This window comes from Rhinichthys klamathensis, unplaced genomic scaffold (assembly GCF_029890125.1).
Source record: "Rhinichthys klamathensis goyatoka isolate OS25496 unplaced genomic scaffold, OSU_Roscu_1.1 h1tg000391l_1, whole genome shotgun sequence".
Lineage (NCBI taxonomy): Eukaryota > Metazoa > Chordata > Actinopteri > Cypriniformes > Leuciscidae > Rhinichthys > Rhinichthys klamathensis.
Window position 1 is genome coordinate 514018 of NW_026606894.1, and position 14505 is coordinate 528522.

Genomic DNA, 14505 nt, shown 5'->3' on the forward strand with positions numbered 1-14505 from the left:
AGATAAAATCATGCAGCTCTATTGTCTTATCTCTCTCTCAACATATGAGTAGTGCGAGGGCTTTTCAGTGCTTTCAGTCTCACGTCTCTTCCACGCGTACACTTGGGATATTACGTCACTCAACACTCATAGATAACGACACATTTCATCCTCTGTTGGAACGAAAGTGGCTAACTTCTGTCAACCTCATCTACAAGCAAGGACAAAAACAAAGCAAATGAATTTGAATTAATATCGATTCTGGAATAAAAAAATCGCGATAGCTAGGTGAATTGATTTTTTTTCTCCCAGCCCTAATACCAATGCTAATGTCTGAATAAGTCATTTTTGTAGCATTGTTTCAATAAATAGTCTCGGGGAGCTGTGGAGGAAGCTCTAGTATGTCTGAATTAACCTAATTTTACAAAAGAGCACATAAAATCCTGTTTTCCACTCTTTGATCCCTTTAAGCCGTACTGTTTGCAAAAAAGCAGGTGAGTAGGCACATTGTGAACCACGGTCCAATTGGGAGCACATTGAGTAACTGCAATTCATCTTGGTTGTATTTTTATTGCCTTCTCCACAGAGAGTTCCTGCGAGGCTACAGGAGCATCTGGGGCTTGCAGACAGGCACAACAACTGAGTCAACAAAGGCTGAGCCCAGGGTACCTGTAAAAGTTCTACCTGAGCCAACCTCTTACTCTAATATTTTGGTGATATATCTCTCATAGCATCCACTTAAAGCAGGGCACTGGCCGAGCTACACATAGTCTGGCAGACAGACCTTAGAGAGAGAGAGAGGGGGCAAGAGGGAGGAGGAGCAATGAATGTGAATTCCAGCCGAGTGGGGATAGCATCCGCATCGCAAGACACCTGTAAAAACATCATTTTTCATCTGGGGCTGTGGGGGAAGGAGTAGACTGAAAATGGGAGAGAAAAAGAGGGAAGACTTTCAGTTGGTCCGTATGTATGTGTGTGATTACCACCAAGTCCTTGTCCAGGTTCTTGCTTCAGGTTTCCACAGTCCACAAAGCCACACTGGTCCGCCCAGGAAGCAAAAATAGAGACCCAACCTGCTTGATTGGTTCTGGGCTAGCTGGTTTCCCAGCTTAACAAGCTAGTTGAGACTTCTTGGCCAAGGAATCCTTACAAGCTTGTTCAGATGCCTCGACCAGTGTCCTGAACACGTTTGCAATCATGCTCCTGGACGTCCACCTTCCTGCAGACTTTAGTTCCACCTGGAATACCGAAGCCCTTGATTACCTTGTTTAGGTGTGTTTCATTAGGATTGTAGCCAAACTCTACGGGGCATTGGTCCTTGAGGAGCAGGATTGGACCTCAGCTTTTCCTGGTCTTTTTCCCAACCCTGCTCTTGCTGGCTCACCAACAGTACACATTTTCAAACTTTTCCTGATCATACAGACCTGATTCAGTTCATCAGCTCATTCAAAACTTCAAGACCAGACATGGATGGGTCAGATAAGGGAGACATCCAGAATGTGCACTGTTGGTACGGCTCCAGGAAACAGGGTTGGGAAGCACCTTGTTTAAGATACATCACACCACCTATGCCCACCCCCATTCTTATAACCTAGTGCTAGATTTTCTCTACATTACCTTCCTTGTTGGGTTGACTTCGGGAAGCTGCTCAAAGCCTCACGATTTAGGTTTTCTTTAATGTGGTTTTGAGTCTAAATGACTCTCTCAGTTGATATGACAGATTCTCATCTTTCCGGTAGGAATATCCTATGTTCATACAAGTTACCTTCCTTGTTGGGTTGACTACTGGAAGCTGCTCAAAGCCTCAAGATTGAGCCTTTCTTTAATGTGGTTTTGAGTCTAAATGACTCTCTCAGTTGATATGACAGATTCTCATCTTTCTGGTAGGAATATCCTATGTTTTATGTAAGTTAGGCCCAATTGATCATATTTCTGGCATACTATCACTACAACTGAAAATAGTTTCAACTAATCCCTTAATTTCTTCCTTTAATGTTTGGATTGTACCTGTGATAATAAAGAACATTGCTGATCATTTGTAGGGCACTCTTCTTAGTCTTCATAACTATAGACAACAGGGATTTACCCATATAAAGCCACTGCAGCTGCATAATGTACCGTTCTTTGTACACCGACTCTGTTCATTTGTCAAGTCACCTTCATTTTTACAGCGCGTTTAACAATATAGATTGTTTCTAAGTAGCTTTACAGTGATAATTGGAAATTAAAGTAACAGAGATTGTTTTGGCTTTACAGCAGCTCTAGAATAAAGTTATTGTCCAGCTAATGTTAGTTTTGATTGATTCACTTCCGTTGCAAAGATTATTAGTTTTTAACTTAGTGGTCGCTTACACGACACCGTTCTATATGCTCGTTTGAATATATATGTGCGCAGGCGTGTAGTCTTTCTTTACAAATTGACCTCAACAAATTACATGTCTGGCCTTAAAAATTCATAATGTCTGTAGGTGAAAACACATAAGAAAAACCTCAATGTTCCCACCAATTCTTTTCACGATAAAGAAAAATATATGAAGTCAGTATGAACCAGATGTCAGAAAGAGTAACATTACATGGTGTACTTTGTTACATAGACCTTTGGTGTCATTTGAAATGTGGTAGTTAACTTAATTGAATTGCCAAATGACAGTGCTATGAATCCTGTTTGCTAAAGGGTTGGCAATAAATGTAGTCTGACCTATACTTGGAAAGTAAAGAGGATGGCCTTTGATGAAACAAACGGGAACGTCGCCTCTGCAAAAGGTTGAAAATGAGCACCTCACACCTATTAATTCTGTTCATAACCTTTAAATGCATATCCAGGCCAATTATGGTTTTGACACGTTGCAGACTACTTGGAACAATGTTCCTCCTGATGAGAAATAAGTGTAAGGGTGGTACTAAACGGAGGAAAAGATGTATGGGTTGTTCTTTAACCTCAAACAGAATGTCTAGGGACCGTTTCACACCTCTTTAAGTCTTTAAAAATGTACCCCTCACACCTAGTGGGAAAACTCACCCAAACTATGCTGAATAGATTTTGCTTGCTTGGTAAAAAAAAAAAAAAAAAAATTCCAAGAAATTAGGACCAATAAGATATAAGCTCTGCAGTCTTATGCCTCAAATTTCCTGGATTTTTTTTTTTCTTCACTTTTGGTTAGTATATTCTTAAGGAAAAGATTTTTTTTGTTGAGTGGCTGTTGGTGTAAAATGGTAATAGTTTTAAGGAGGCATTCAGTAGTTCTTCAGCTAGGATTAACATTGCTGTTCTTTGTGTATTTTAAGTACCAATACCACGATGATCGTCCGAGTTTTAGAGAGCGATCTACACTATAAGTAATTCCCTTACCTGTCCAACAAAAACTGAACCAACTTGGTCATCACTACTCTGGATTTTCTCTGTCATCGTATTTTTCCATTTGTGTGTGCTCTGCCGATATTTCTGCTAGTTTTTTTCTTCTTCTTTCACCATACAGATAGCGATTCTTTAGTTGTCTCTGCTGGTAAAGCACGATAATAAGTTTGTTCCATTGTCAAATCTCTTTGGTATTTTGAGAAATATGGTGGGTCACTTCATTTCAGCATGGTGGAATACATCGAGGGGTTGAACTTCGCCATACATAATTAAAACATTGTTTTGAGTCTTCATCTCATGAGAGTTAACATTCAGTTTATTTCTTAAAGGTGTTGTATGTTTTTTTTTTTACTGTACTAAAGCATAAAAACACCATAATATGTTTGCAGATATTCAGGATAATTGTTAAGTTCACACACTTGTTTCTCAGAAAAACAATGTTACAGCCAGTTATTCTACTTTGAAATATGCGTTCTGCGTCAGAATGTCTTTGTTTTGGTCTGTGTGATCCCGCCCACTGCCAATTTTCCCAATAGTATTTCGACACTCGGGTTGCCAGCAAACGAACTGGGATCGCAGATTATACCCGACTAAAAAGCCTCGCCATCCATCTAAAAAGCTCTATGACCAGAGGCATATTAAAACAAGGACAAATCAACTCATCAGGCTCATCGCCTTCCATGGTCAATTGCGCTTGTTCCTGTTGTGTGTCCTCAAACTGGCAACCCGCGTGAGCGTCAAGACCGAGGCCTAGGTGGGGGAAACGACCCTATCCAATATTTTGAACTTGGACTGCAGTACCCAGTTCAACCACTAGCTGTCAATATTACATACTGCACCTTTAATGTGTTTTTATCACCAAACTACTGAATGAAACTTTAAACTTGAATACTGAACATTGTATCACTTCAAATTTTTTGTTCTTTTCAGACCGTATTACATTGATAGAAACCAAATCGGTGTGTTGCTCACCAACATCTTGTCTAGAAGGGTGAAGACTTTAAGCACTACTGTTTGAATACGCACAGCTTCATTCTGTTTGTCTTGGCTAATGCCGGGGCCTCACTGGTTTATTTGTCCGCCTGTGGGTCCCTGAGTAATCTGCAGCTGTTGTTTACTGTAAACATGAAAAGAAAGATCACATAATCACAGAGGACTAAATTTTAAGGGGACTAATTAGGCAATTATAAATTTTGGGTGTTGACAGCTGTGTTCATCAAAGATTTTTAGGGTGGCTGAGAAGAAAATTGCCTCTAGTTGCACATAAATTGATGAACAGCACAGAAATGGCTTTTATGTGCTTTCCTGTGGGTGCTCCATGTTGATTTATGGCTATGAGAATGTGCTATTATGTACACGTATGATGTCAAGGCCACTGCAATTCAGTTCATAGGTCAACCCGACCCTGGCAAGATAAGCCCTGTTTGTGATGGCGAACAGATATGGGGATGAGAGAGAAGACATCACAAGTCAAAGGCCATTTTCCTGCTAGTATGTGGTTTTATGTTACTTGAAAATGTTTCATGTAGGCCGAGTTCTTCACAGACTCTTTATGGTGTGGAACATGTGACATCTATTAAAGAACAATATATAAGGTTGATTTGGACAGCTCCAGCTGCGGTTTTCTAATTCTGGATAGCTGGATGTTGTGACCATATATACTGTGGTAGAAATGTGTCAACATATAGATTATGTTACATTTCTAGAACAATAATTATACCATGATACATACATGGTTTGTACTGTTACAGTGATATAAATTCATTCAAACCGTAAAGTAAGATTTAGGTCATATTGTATTACTGAATGAATATACATCACTCTGTCTGACGCACACACACACACACACACACACACTAGAAGATAGATGAAACACTAATGAGCTGTCTTTCCTGTAATTTTCAATCTTTATCTTTTCAGCCTAGCCTGGTCTCTAAAGGTTTATCGAACAGAGAATACTGAAGTTCTTCTCATTTACTATGAGACGAATGAACCGCAGCCGAACATAGAGACCACTGCAGACTGGGTCCAAGATCCTCTGAAGGATGAAAAACAGATGTTAAGGGGAAAAAAAAAATCTATAATGAGACCTGATAAACTGACATTTTACAGTGTGAGAGGACTCTTCCTATCACTTCAGAGCCCTTCCACCAGATTGCTTTCTACAAGTCCACTGCTAAAAAAGCATCTTAGTGTGGTTTTACTGGTCTTACCTGGTATAAGCTGGTCTCCCAGCCTGACAAGTGCCCAAAACCTAGTTTAATACTTATTTATTAATTTATTTCTTTGGGTATAGTATACACAATAATGTTAAGTTCCAGTTTTTTTATTTTTTTTTATTGGTATGTTAAACACTGAATTTCATGAAATGTATTCCTCCAAATTATGGGTTTTAGGAAAGCAATTCTGAAGAAGAGAAAAGTCAAAGACTGAGATCATTTTCTTAAAGAAAATTTGATTAGAACTGCCGGATTAGTTTGCTGTTTATTATTACACATTTCACAATGGCTCCAGACAATGTCAGACATTCTCAAGGCTTTTGTTTAAACTGCACATAAAGCATCATACTAAAATATAATCAGCTATTCATGACAGAACATCGGAATAAGCTTGGACGATTTTTTTTGTTGTTGTTGTTGAACTGAATGTCTTTAAATACTGACAGTTTGGTCAACACTTGTGTGATAACTACATGATGACTGAAGACACAAAGTTATGTATAATACCATTTAGCAAGCTTGCACACCTATGGCACATAACATAACATTTGGCACCATATCTTGGAATGTTTAGGCAATTTTCTTTGTTTCACAAGGCTTCTATTGTAAGGAGAGAGCCCTCATTGTTTAGTCAATGCCAATATAAAGCTGCCATGATTCAGTGCTGTGGTTTTACAAATAATAGATGAGTAACACCAGTTTTAACTGGCTTTAAATGGATCTATAAGGCGTTCTGGTACTTATATATCTGCGGTATTTATCAAGATTAAATATTCCATATTTTTTTTGCTATTTAAATAGATATATTGACGCATTCTTAAATTAGATTTACTTACTACCACAGTATTTGTATAGCAAACTTTTCTTTGGACTGCACCATACATAAAAAGAACAGGTCACCATAAATAATATCACTAACACATTCAGACAATAACGTCATAATTTCTTGGTGTCAGGATTTTTTAAATAGCTCATAAGGAGAAGTGCCCCGTACTCAGTTATAGTCTCTGTCGCAGTGCATACCTTGAAGTTTCATTTGCTACCAGAGATGAAGAGTTCAATATTCTTATCGTCTTCCCTCGGGTTTAAGTCTGTCCAGCGCACCAAACGCTCAATGAGAGTCCTTGGTCACTTCTTGGTCCCTTTGAGTTGTCAATGATGTGATGTTTATGAGGGAAGGACTCACAAAACAGGAGCAGGATGGACACAACAACAAGAACACCTATAAGACAGAAAGCTGGAGTGTACTACATAAGACGGAGACATCACGTTTGGACTGAGTGCTTATAGTTCACACAAATACAATGCTTCATTGGACACAAGAAGTCAAAGCTGGGTTCCAGAGGATTATGAGAAGGTGCTCATGACCGTTTTACTTCGCTTTCTTTGTCTCTTTCAGATTCTTTCTGACCCACTTCCTGATTGTAGTCCCTTTTTAGTTCTATTATCCAGTCCACCCTTCTCATTTATTCCATGAGTATCTTGCTATCGACAGCCGCAGCCCTCCACCACCATGTCTTGATAGTTTTTCAACACCACACGTTCCTCCTGGTCCAAGTAGAGGAGGGCGATAGGGCTAAGGGCCGTCGGCACACAGCAAGCCCGCGGCACGGCCCCGTTTACAGAGTTGACCAGCGTCTGAACCATGGCATGGCTAGATGAATTCATATGGTCAGCCAGTGGGAAGCGGCACTCTCCAAGGCAAAAGAAAGCATCGTAACCGGATGGGGCTACGATCCATTTATTCCAGCCTACATCTTTGAAGTCCACGTACAGCGGGTGCCGACGGCAGCGAGTGCGGGAGAGTCGTTTGAGCTTGGCGGCCCTCCCACCATTTCGTTTCACTCTCCTGTCATTCCGTCCCACCCGCCAGCCTACGTCAGAGCCCTGACCCCTATCACCCTTAAACCTGCCCCTGCCCCTGCCCTTGCCTCGCCTGCCAGCAGGGGTCCGATTTCTGAGGGGCACAAAAGGCTCGCTGCGCCCATCATGGTTGTAAGTCACCAGTAAGGGCCTCTGCCTCGCCCAGCTGGGCTCATCTTGCCCCGTGTACCTGCGCACCCTCAGATGTCTCTCTTTAGGAAGACTGCTGTTATTATCATCTGCAATAACATCCAGAATAAAAGACAGGCTCCCTGACCTCTTGGGTAGATTGTGAAACACTTCTCCATCCAGGGGAAAGGTTTCCCAAAGTTCTGCACCTTTTCTTTCTCTAGTCAGCCGGCGTGAATGGAGCAGTGTGGGTTTTGATGCTGGGTCACCGTTGGAAAGGTAAAGGCTGGCCACGTGAGAACCTCCACTAAACCCTTCATGAAGGAAACGCAGCTCTGCCGACACCACACTCTCTTCTGACGGGATGGAGGACAGATTGAAGCCAATGTGAATGCTGTCCACTGGTGTTTTCTGCTCTTCTGGAAGACTCAGCACTGTAGAATCTACACAAGAAAAAAGAGAAAGAAAAAGTTCTTAAGCTGTAAAATACTTTCTTTCCATCGTGATCAAACACTTGATCTCTACATAATGGCATAATTGTCCAACTAAATAATAATTGCACATCATTTGCTAGGAGCACTTATGAAAATAAGCCATGTTCTTCTTAACTTGTTCCAAGGTGTCTACGCTAATGCCAAGACTTGAGTGAAAAATATCAGAACATTGAATCCACAGGTAGCTTTTTCAGTGGGCATGCTGGCACCTAAGGTAGGTTAATTGACTTGCAGGTCTCTGTGCTGTGTTTGCGGTAAAGTTAGCTTTTTATCACTGCCAAGGGAATTGGTGTTCTCTATGATCTAGTACAATAGTTGCTCATACCTGTGTGGTGAAAGCATCGAACTGTGTTGGCTCCTTGCACATGCTGGGAGGGGTAGTTAAACTCTGGGTCTTCAATGAGATGGTACTGCTGAGTGTGGAATCGATACAGGTCGAGAAGATATTGGGGCACCCGTGCCTCCTCACTGGGGTTGGGGTGTGACTGAAGGCCCAGACGGTTCAGCAGGAGGTTCTGAATGGTGTGGGCCAAACTAGGCTCTAGAGGGCTGGCCAGGTTTCCATGAGTCTGACTGGGATCCTCCTGGTGTCCTGATGAGGCTTGAGGTAGCAGCAGGATCATCAGAACCAGTAGGCTAGCAGGGAACATGTTGGACCTATGAAGAGAGAGGTAAAAAGAGGACTCATTTTGAGACTGCTGAAGATATTTTGAAGATTATGTTTGTTTTTCTTTTCTGTTTTGGACCCCATTGACTTTCATTATATCTGACCAGATTGGCACAGAAGGCAGACAAGGTTTGTATGGATACAACCCATCCACTTTCAGTGGAGTTCAAGCCGCTCCCTTCTGGTCGTAGATATAGATACCCTAAGGTTAGAACAAATCGAGCAAAATACTCATTCGTTCCTATGGCAATAACCCAATCAAATAAGGTGGGAGGAGGGGTATGATTGGAGAATATATGTGAAGTAATGTGAAGTGGTAATATTTATTTTTTATTTTATTTATTTATGACATTGTGCATGTGGATAATGTTTGTGTTGTGGATTATGTGTCAATATGCCTGTTTTGTACAACAAATTGCCTTTCGGGGACATTAAAGTCTAAGTCTAAGTATTAAACAGGGAAAATGTCAGGTTTGGACTGGAACAATGACAATTTTTATTTTTGGGTGAACTATCCACAAAACCTGGCTTGAAAATAATAATGGGCAGAAATATAGTGATATAATAAACCCATTTACCATGGTGATTGACCATTTTAGCTTTAGCCCTTACGTCTTTGATTTCCCTTATATGACAGGTGATTTAATGCTAGTACTTTGGTTTGTAGCATGGCAAGGAACTTTCACTCTGTGTTTTTGTTGTTGATTTACTGGTATTTGTTGTTTTGGAGACGGTAATCGCAGAAACAGTGCCATAAGGGAACTACAGTAAAGTAGTTTTACAGAGATCATGGCCTGTGGTGTTTGATTTAGAGGTCTACAATAGGCCTGTTAGACCAATTCATTAGGCCTGTGTCTCTCAAGTTAATTTACCTGACAAATGAGAATAACCTAGGACATCCATCATTGGTGCACTGTGTTCTTGAAAAGCACATGCATAACTTACAATACATTCAAATTTATATTGCATTATGCTAGGCTATGTCATGCTACGTTATATTAAGTTACTTTATTTAATTTACTGTTTATAAAACAGGTGTGGTCATTTTAGGATGGCCGTGACTCGTGAGGCATATGTTCAATCTAGAGTGATTATAACGTTCAATATATGATGAAAGCAGATTTCAATTTTGCAGTTTGATTATGTGTCTTTGTTGACGCTGTGCCGGTGACCCAAAGAGAGGGACTGGTTGTCATTTGTGTGTCTAAAACAGCTGCTTGAAAATAATCACTAGGCTAAAAGTTTACAGATTGTGTCTGCACACTGATGTTTATGGTTGTGACCAACTTAAAGTAAATCACCTTTCAAAAGTAATTTGAGACTGGGAGGTTTAGTGTTTGTGATGGTTTATTGCTAGGGTTTTTTTCTTCATACATTTATCCCAGTCATTTGCAAATAATTGTGTGAGCTTTTGAAGAATAAAATAAAATAAAGCAACAAACTGACTTTTATTCATCAAGATATTCTCTGATATAGTGTGCAATACAGAACTCGAAGAGGAAGCAGTCAGAAATTTTACAACTTTAATGTGGAAAGTTTAACATAACTTGTAAAGTCTGAATTTGGGCCTTGTCTACGTCACTGTCAGCCGCTCTGTTACCTGAAAGGAAAGACTGGCACACACACTCAGATCTCCATCCTTTCAGTAAGATCTAATTGTTACAAGCTGTCATCCATTAGTGGCGAAATCTTCTCAAAGTGAACTATTCTTTCCATCGGTCTCAACTCTAAACCTACTTAAGCCTTCAAAGGGTCCTTTACAAATATGGTGGAGTTTGTAGGAGGTGTTAATACGAGACCTCTGAAAGAAAAACATGCAAATGGTTAAATCAGCCATCAACAGCTTTGACTTGAATCTAATTACATTGGAAGAGTATGGGACATCCATTCTATGCCTGGCCTGTAGTCCTCCTTTATCACTGTAAACACACATTTTGTCTGTTCTTACAAACTGAGGGATGAGTGTAAATGATTTCTGTGGTTTTAAAAGTATCTGTGGCATATAAGGTTTGTCTCATGTTTATCCAAGAAGACTCTTCGACAAGGTGCTGGGTGGTCTCACCGGGCCCAGAAACACTTACATCTGAGTCAAACTAAGTGTTCTTTTGATGTAGAATCTGCTCAAGTCAGGACTTGCTGAGCAGCGACTCCTTTGGGAGTCTAGGATAACCCTCAACTACAGGTGTTAAAACGCACTGGAGAAGCGGATGTATACCGTCCTCTCGCTGTCCTCTGTCCCCTCCCTCTCGCTCACACTCATTCACCAAACTCCAGCCAAATCCTCAAAGGACACACAGGATAAGACAGTCCCCCACGCCCACAGCATCCGGCAGTAAAGTAGATTAAGTGGCTTTTACCCATCCACTCGATTGTTCCGCCCAGTGGGACCTCACAGAGGTGTAGCTTCCAGACGGAGAAGCTCTCCTGAATGCCACCTCCCCTCTAAAACTTCATTAGACTCCTTCGCTTCTGTCTTCCCCGCAGTCCCTCCCCCCATTGCTGTGTGTTCATGCTGCATGTGTGTCATGGTTTCTGTTGTGATTGGATTCGACACGTAATAACTTCCTCTACAGGGAGAGCGCTAATCAGATGGAGGGGGCGGAAAGGGGCGTTTATTAGACCCCAGAACAGACGGCAAGGGGTGACCCCGGCAGAGAAAAGGTCGGCCAGACTCGTGCCATTACCAGAGCGATGTGACCTTCTGACCTCAGAGTAGAGGGCAGGGTGTCCTTGCATCCACTTATCTCGTTCAGCTTTCTTTCCACATTTTTTCCCCTATTTTTATTCTTCTTATCAGTTCTCTTCCTGTAAAGCATGACTTCCAGAATTGATATATTGTTACATAGTTCTAGGAAAGGCCAGTTCTCTCTCATGTTTCCCTCTTTGGATTTACCCACAAGTCAGCAGTGAAGGGCCATAGGGGTCAATGGAGTGCCTCTGCTTGTTGCTGATTTATCCTCCACCGCTGTCTTCGTGTTTCACATTTCACTCCGTACCCCGATCCCTCCGCTCTCCTTTCCTGTTGTTCTTCCTTTCGTTCATTCCCTAGACTGCTTCTCCCCAGACCCCCCCCCCCCCCTAACACACACATTTTGTCATTTTGTTCAAGAGGGAACACTCTTAAACATACTCTACTTTTTTGGATGCAAAGGGTACCAATGTTTATTTGCCCCCCAAGTTTGAGCGCCTAAGGTATGAGAGAAGTCACAAATGGTCGAGCTGTGCCTCTGTTTTGCTGAATTAAAGAGGTGAAATCATTAGAATAATATTGCAGGTAGGCCGTAGAGCGGTTTTATTGGGGTAAATTAGCACAGACCTGTAATTTATCCCAGCTGGACCGATTAAGAGATAATGACAGCGGCCCAGACCTCAGATTGTGCCCCATAACATTCACTGGAACAGTCCTCTGTAGCAGTACACACACACACACATGCATATACACAACCCACTGTTACAGACTGAAAGACACACTCCAGAACTCACTGATACTGCTATAGAAACATACACAAACACACATTGTGTGCAGCTTGCCAAAGGTTCAGCTAAGAACAGACTAAAGTGGTCTCCAAGGATGAGTAGAGTAGACCAGACAAGACGAGACATTTCCTCCCAGAATCCTCCCCTAACCCCCACAAAACATTCTGTTATCAATTTGACCGTTTTGGCGGTCCTGAAACCCTCAGACAGTTTGTATTATTATCTGGCAAACGCTGAATGATCTATTTTAGTTAACGCAACACTGTAACATCCTAAAAAACGTACTTTTTAAAGCTCTGAAATGACGTATCAAAACGTCCCTTTTTACTGCCAGATTGTGTCTTTTTGATTTATCCAGTTAGCAAATGACTTGCCTGTTTGTTTGCTATATATTTTATCCCCCAAGCCAAGAGAATATATTCAACTCTCTGCCCGTCCTGGACAGCATCTACTCTCCATCTCTTCTTCTGAATGCTCCAGTAAGGAAATCTTAGCAGCTTTTGCATGCTTTTTGCTTTTCATGGAAACACTGATCTGCCTGTTTCACATGTTCTGAGGAAGCATCTCCGCTATTAATCTGTCATTGGGTTTGGAGAGGCAATGCATGTGATTTTTTTAGCACAGAGCAGACAGTTTGATGAGGAACGTGGTTGTTTGATGTTTTGATCGAGTTTAATCAGATTTGAGTCACACATTGCAGAACATCGTCTTGTCCAGTATCTAAACATCCTTAAAACAAGATAAATTGACTCGAGAAGAAGAATTGTATAGGATAAGACTTGTTCACAGTAAATAAGCAGCAAGTAATATTTGTATGATTTGTGCTTAAAACACCAAGTAATATGCTGTGTGTAAGAAAATAAACTTAAAGGAATAGTTCACCCAAAAATGAAACTTCTGTCATCATTTATTTACTCACACTCAAGTTGTTCCAAACCTGTATGAATTTCTTTCTTCTGTTGATCACAAAATAAAGATATTTTGAAGAACGTCGGTAACCTGACAGTTGTTGATGGGCCCCCTCGACTTCCATAGTATTTTTTTCTCTTCTATTTACAATTGAAGTCAATGTTGCCCATCAACTGTTTGGTTACCCATATTTTTCAAAATATCTTCTCTTGTGTTCAACAGAAGAAAGACATTCATACAGGTTTATAACAACTCGAGGGTGACAGAACTATCCCTTTCATTCACGATATATATTTTTAAATGTTCTTTGCTGCTGAAAGTCAATGTATCTTGCATAAACCATGTTTAAACTGGAAAACCAGACAAGCACTTCATAGAGTCATAGTTTTACCCGTGAGCCAGGATATAACTGATGTTGCAAGCATCAAGGTGTTCTGCGGTGGAGGGTAGTACTCACGTCCAGGTGAAGTGGGAGGTGTGCAGAGTCCATGGTTTGTCCTTGAGCTCCAGCGTTACAGACCCTCTCCTCTCATTCGCTCCTGACGCCGTCTGCCTCTGCTGGATTAACTTATGTATCTGTGGAATAACGTGAGCCTCTCCAGCTTGTCCTCAGGCACTCATCCTGTTGTGAGTGTTGGAGAAGTGCACTCTTTAAAAACATCCACTGGTTTTCTGGATGCCGTTCTTATACCAGGACTAGGATGCAAAATAGCAGCTGAGGGGAAAGAAATAATGAAATGAGAGAGAGGAAGAATTGTAAGTTTGTGCCGGCTAGTTTTCCTCTGTCCCTCTGGCTTTGTAGCTGACTTTCTCCCTTCCTCTCTGATTCTGTCTGTACTTCTCTTTTGTGCTCTCCTCCCCTTTTTCCTCTCTCGCTCTTGCTCTCTCTCTCTCTCTTTTACCAGCTGGTAAACTCAGTTAAACTCTAATTGACTTTCCTGTCCATTTGGATCCTCCCTGATAGTGATGTCACCGATGCCCCCTCCCTCCACCCACCTCTTCAAACGTACAACACACACACACACACACACACACACACAAACAAAGATAAGGTCAGGGCTGCTTTGGATACACAGTATAGGTCAGATTGCCATTTGCAACTTTACATTTGGGTCTAAATGTTTCTTTTGCAGGAAACAGGAAAAAAACATGAAAGATAAAGTCCAGCACACAATGGGCGGCATAGCCAGTTGATCTGACATTATCTGAGCGAGTGTTTACTCTGGAGTGAGTCATGAAGGTGAAAGAGAACTAATGATGATACAAGATTAATTCACTGTCATTGGTGCTAATGAACAGCCAGAGGGTGCCAGGAAAACACATCTATCACCAGGAATTGAGAGGGAGAGATGATAATAAGTGCAAAAGGAACTCAAAAAGAAAGAGAGACGAGAGAGGGAGCAAGGTGCACTC

At 41.3% G+C, this 14505-nt stretch overlaps 1 protein-coding gene across 1 annotated transcript; it reads right to left on the reverse strand.

The window, feature by feature from the left end:
* Positions 1-5799: 5799 nt before the first annotated feature.
* Positions 5800-13653, reverse strand: bmp16 (bone morphogenetic protein 16). Its single transcript, XM_056234261.1, has 3 exons — positions 13550-13653; positions 8365-8696; positions 5800-7988 (listed from the first exon to the last, which is right to left on the reverse strand). The coding sequence occupies exons 2-3, from the start codon at positions 8687-8689 to the stop codon at positions 7039-7041; spliced, it is 1275 nt and encodes a 424-aa protein (XP_056090236.1). The 5' UTR covers positions 8690-8696; positions 13550-13653; the 3' UTR covers positions 5800-7038.
* Between the last annotated feature and the right edge of the window lie 852 nt (positions 13654-14505).

Coding starts and splice junctions, on each gene's coding strand:
- bmp16 (XM_056234261.1), bottom strand. CDS start 8,689: ATGTTCCCTGCTAGCCTACTGGTTCTGATGATCCTGCTGCTACCTCAA. Junction 7,989..8,364: donor TCGATGCTTTCACCACACAG/GTATGAGCAACT, acceptor TTTCTTGTGTAG/ATTCTACAGTGCTGAGTCTT.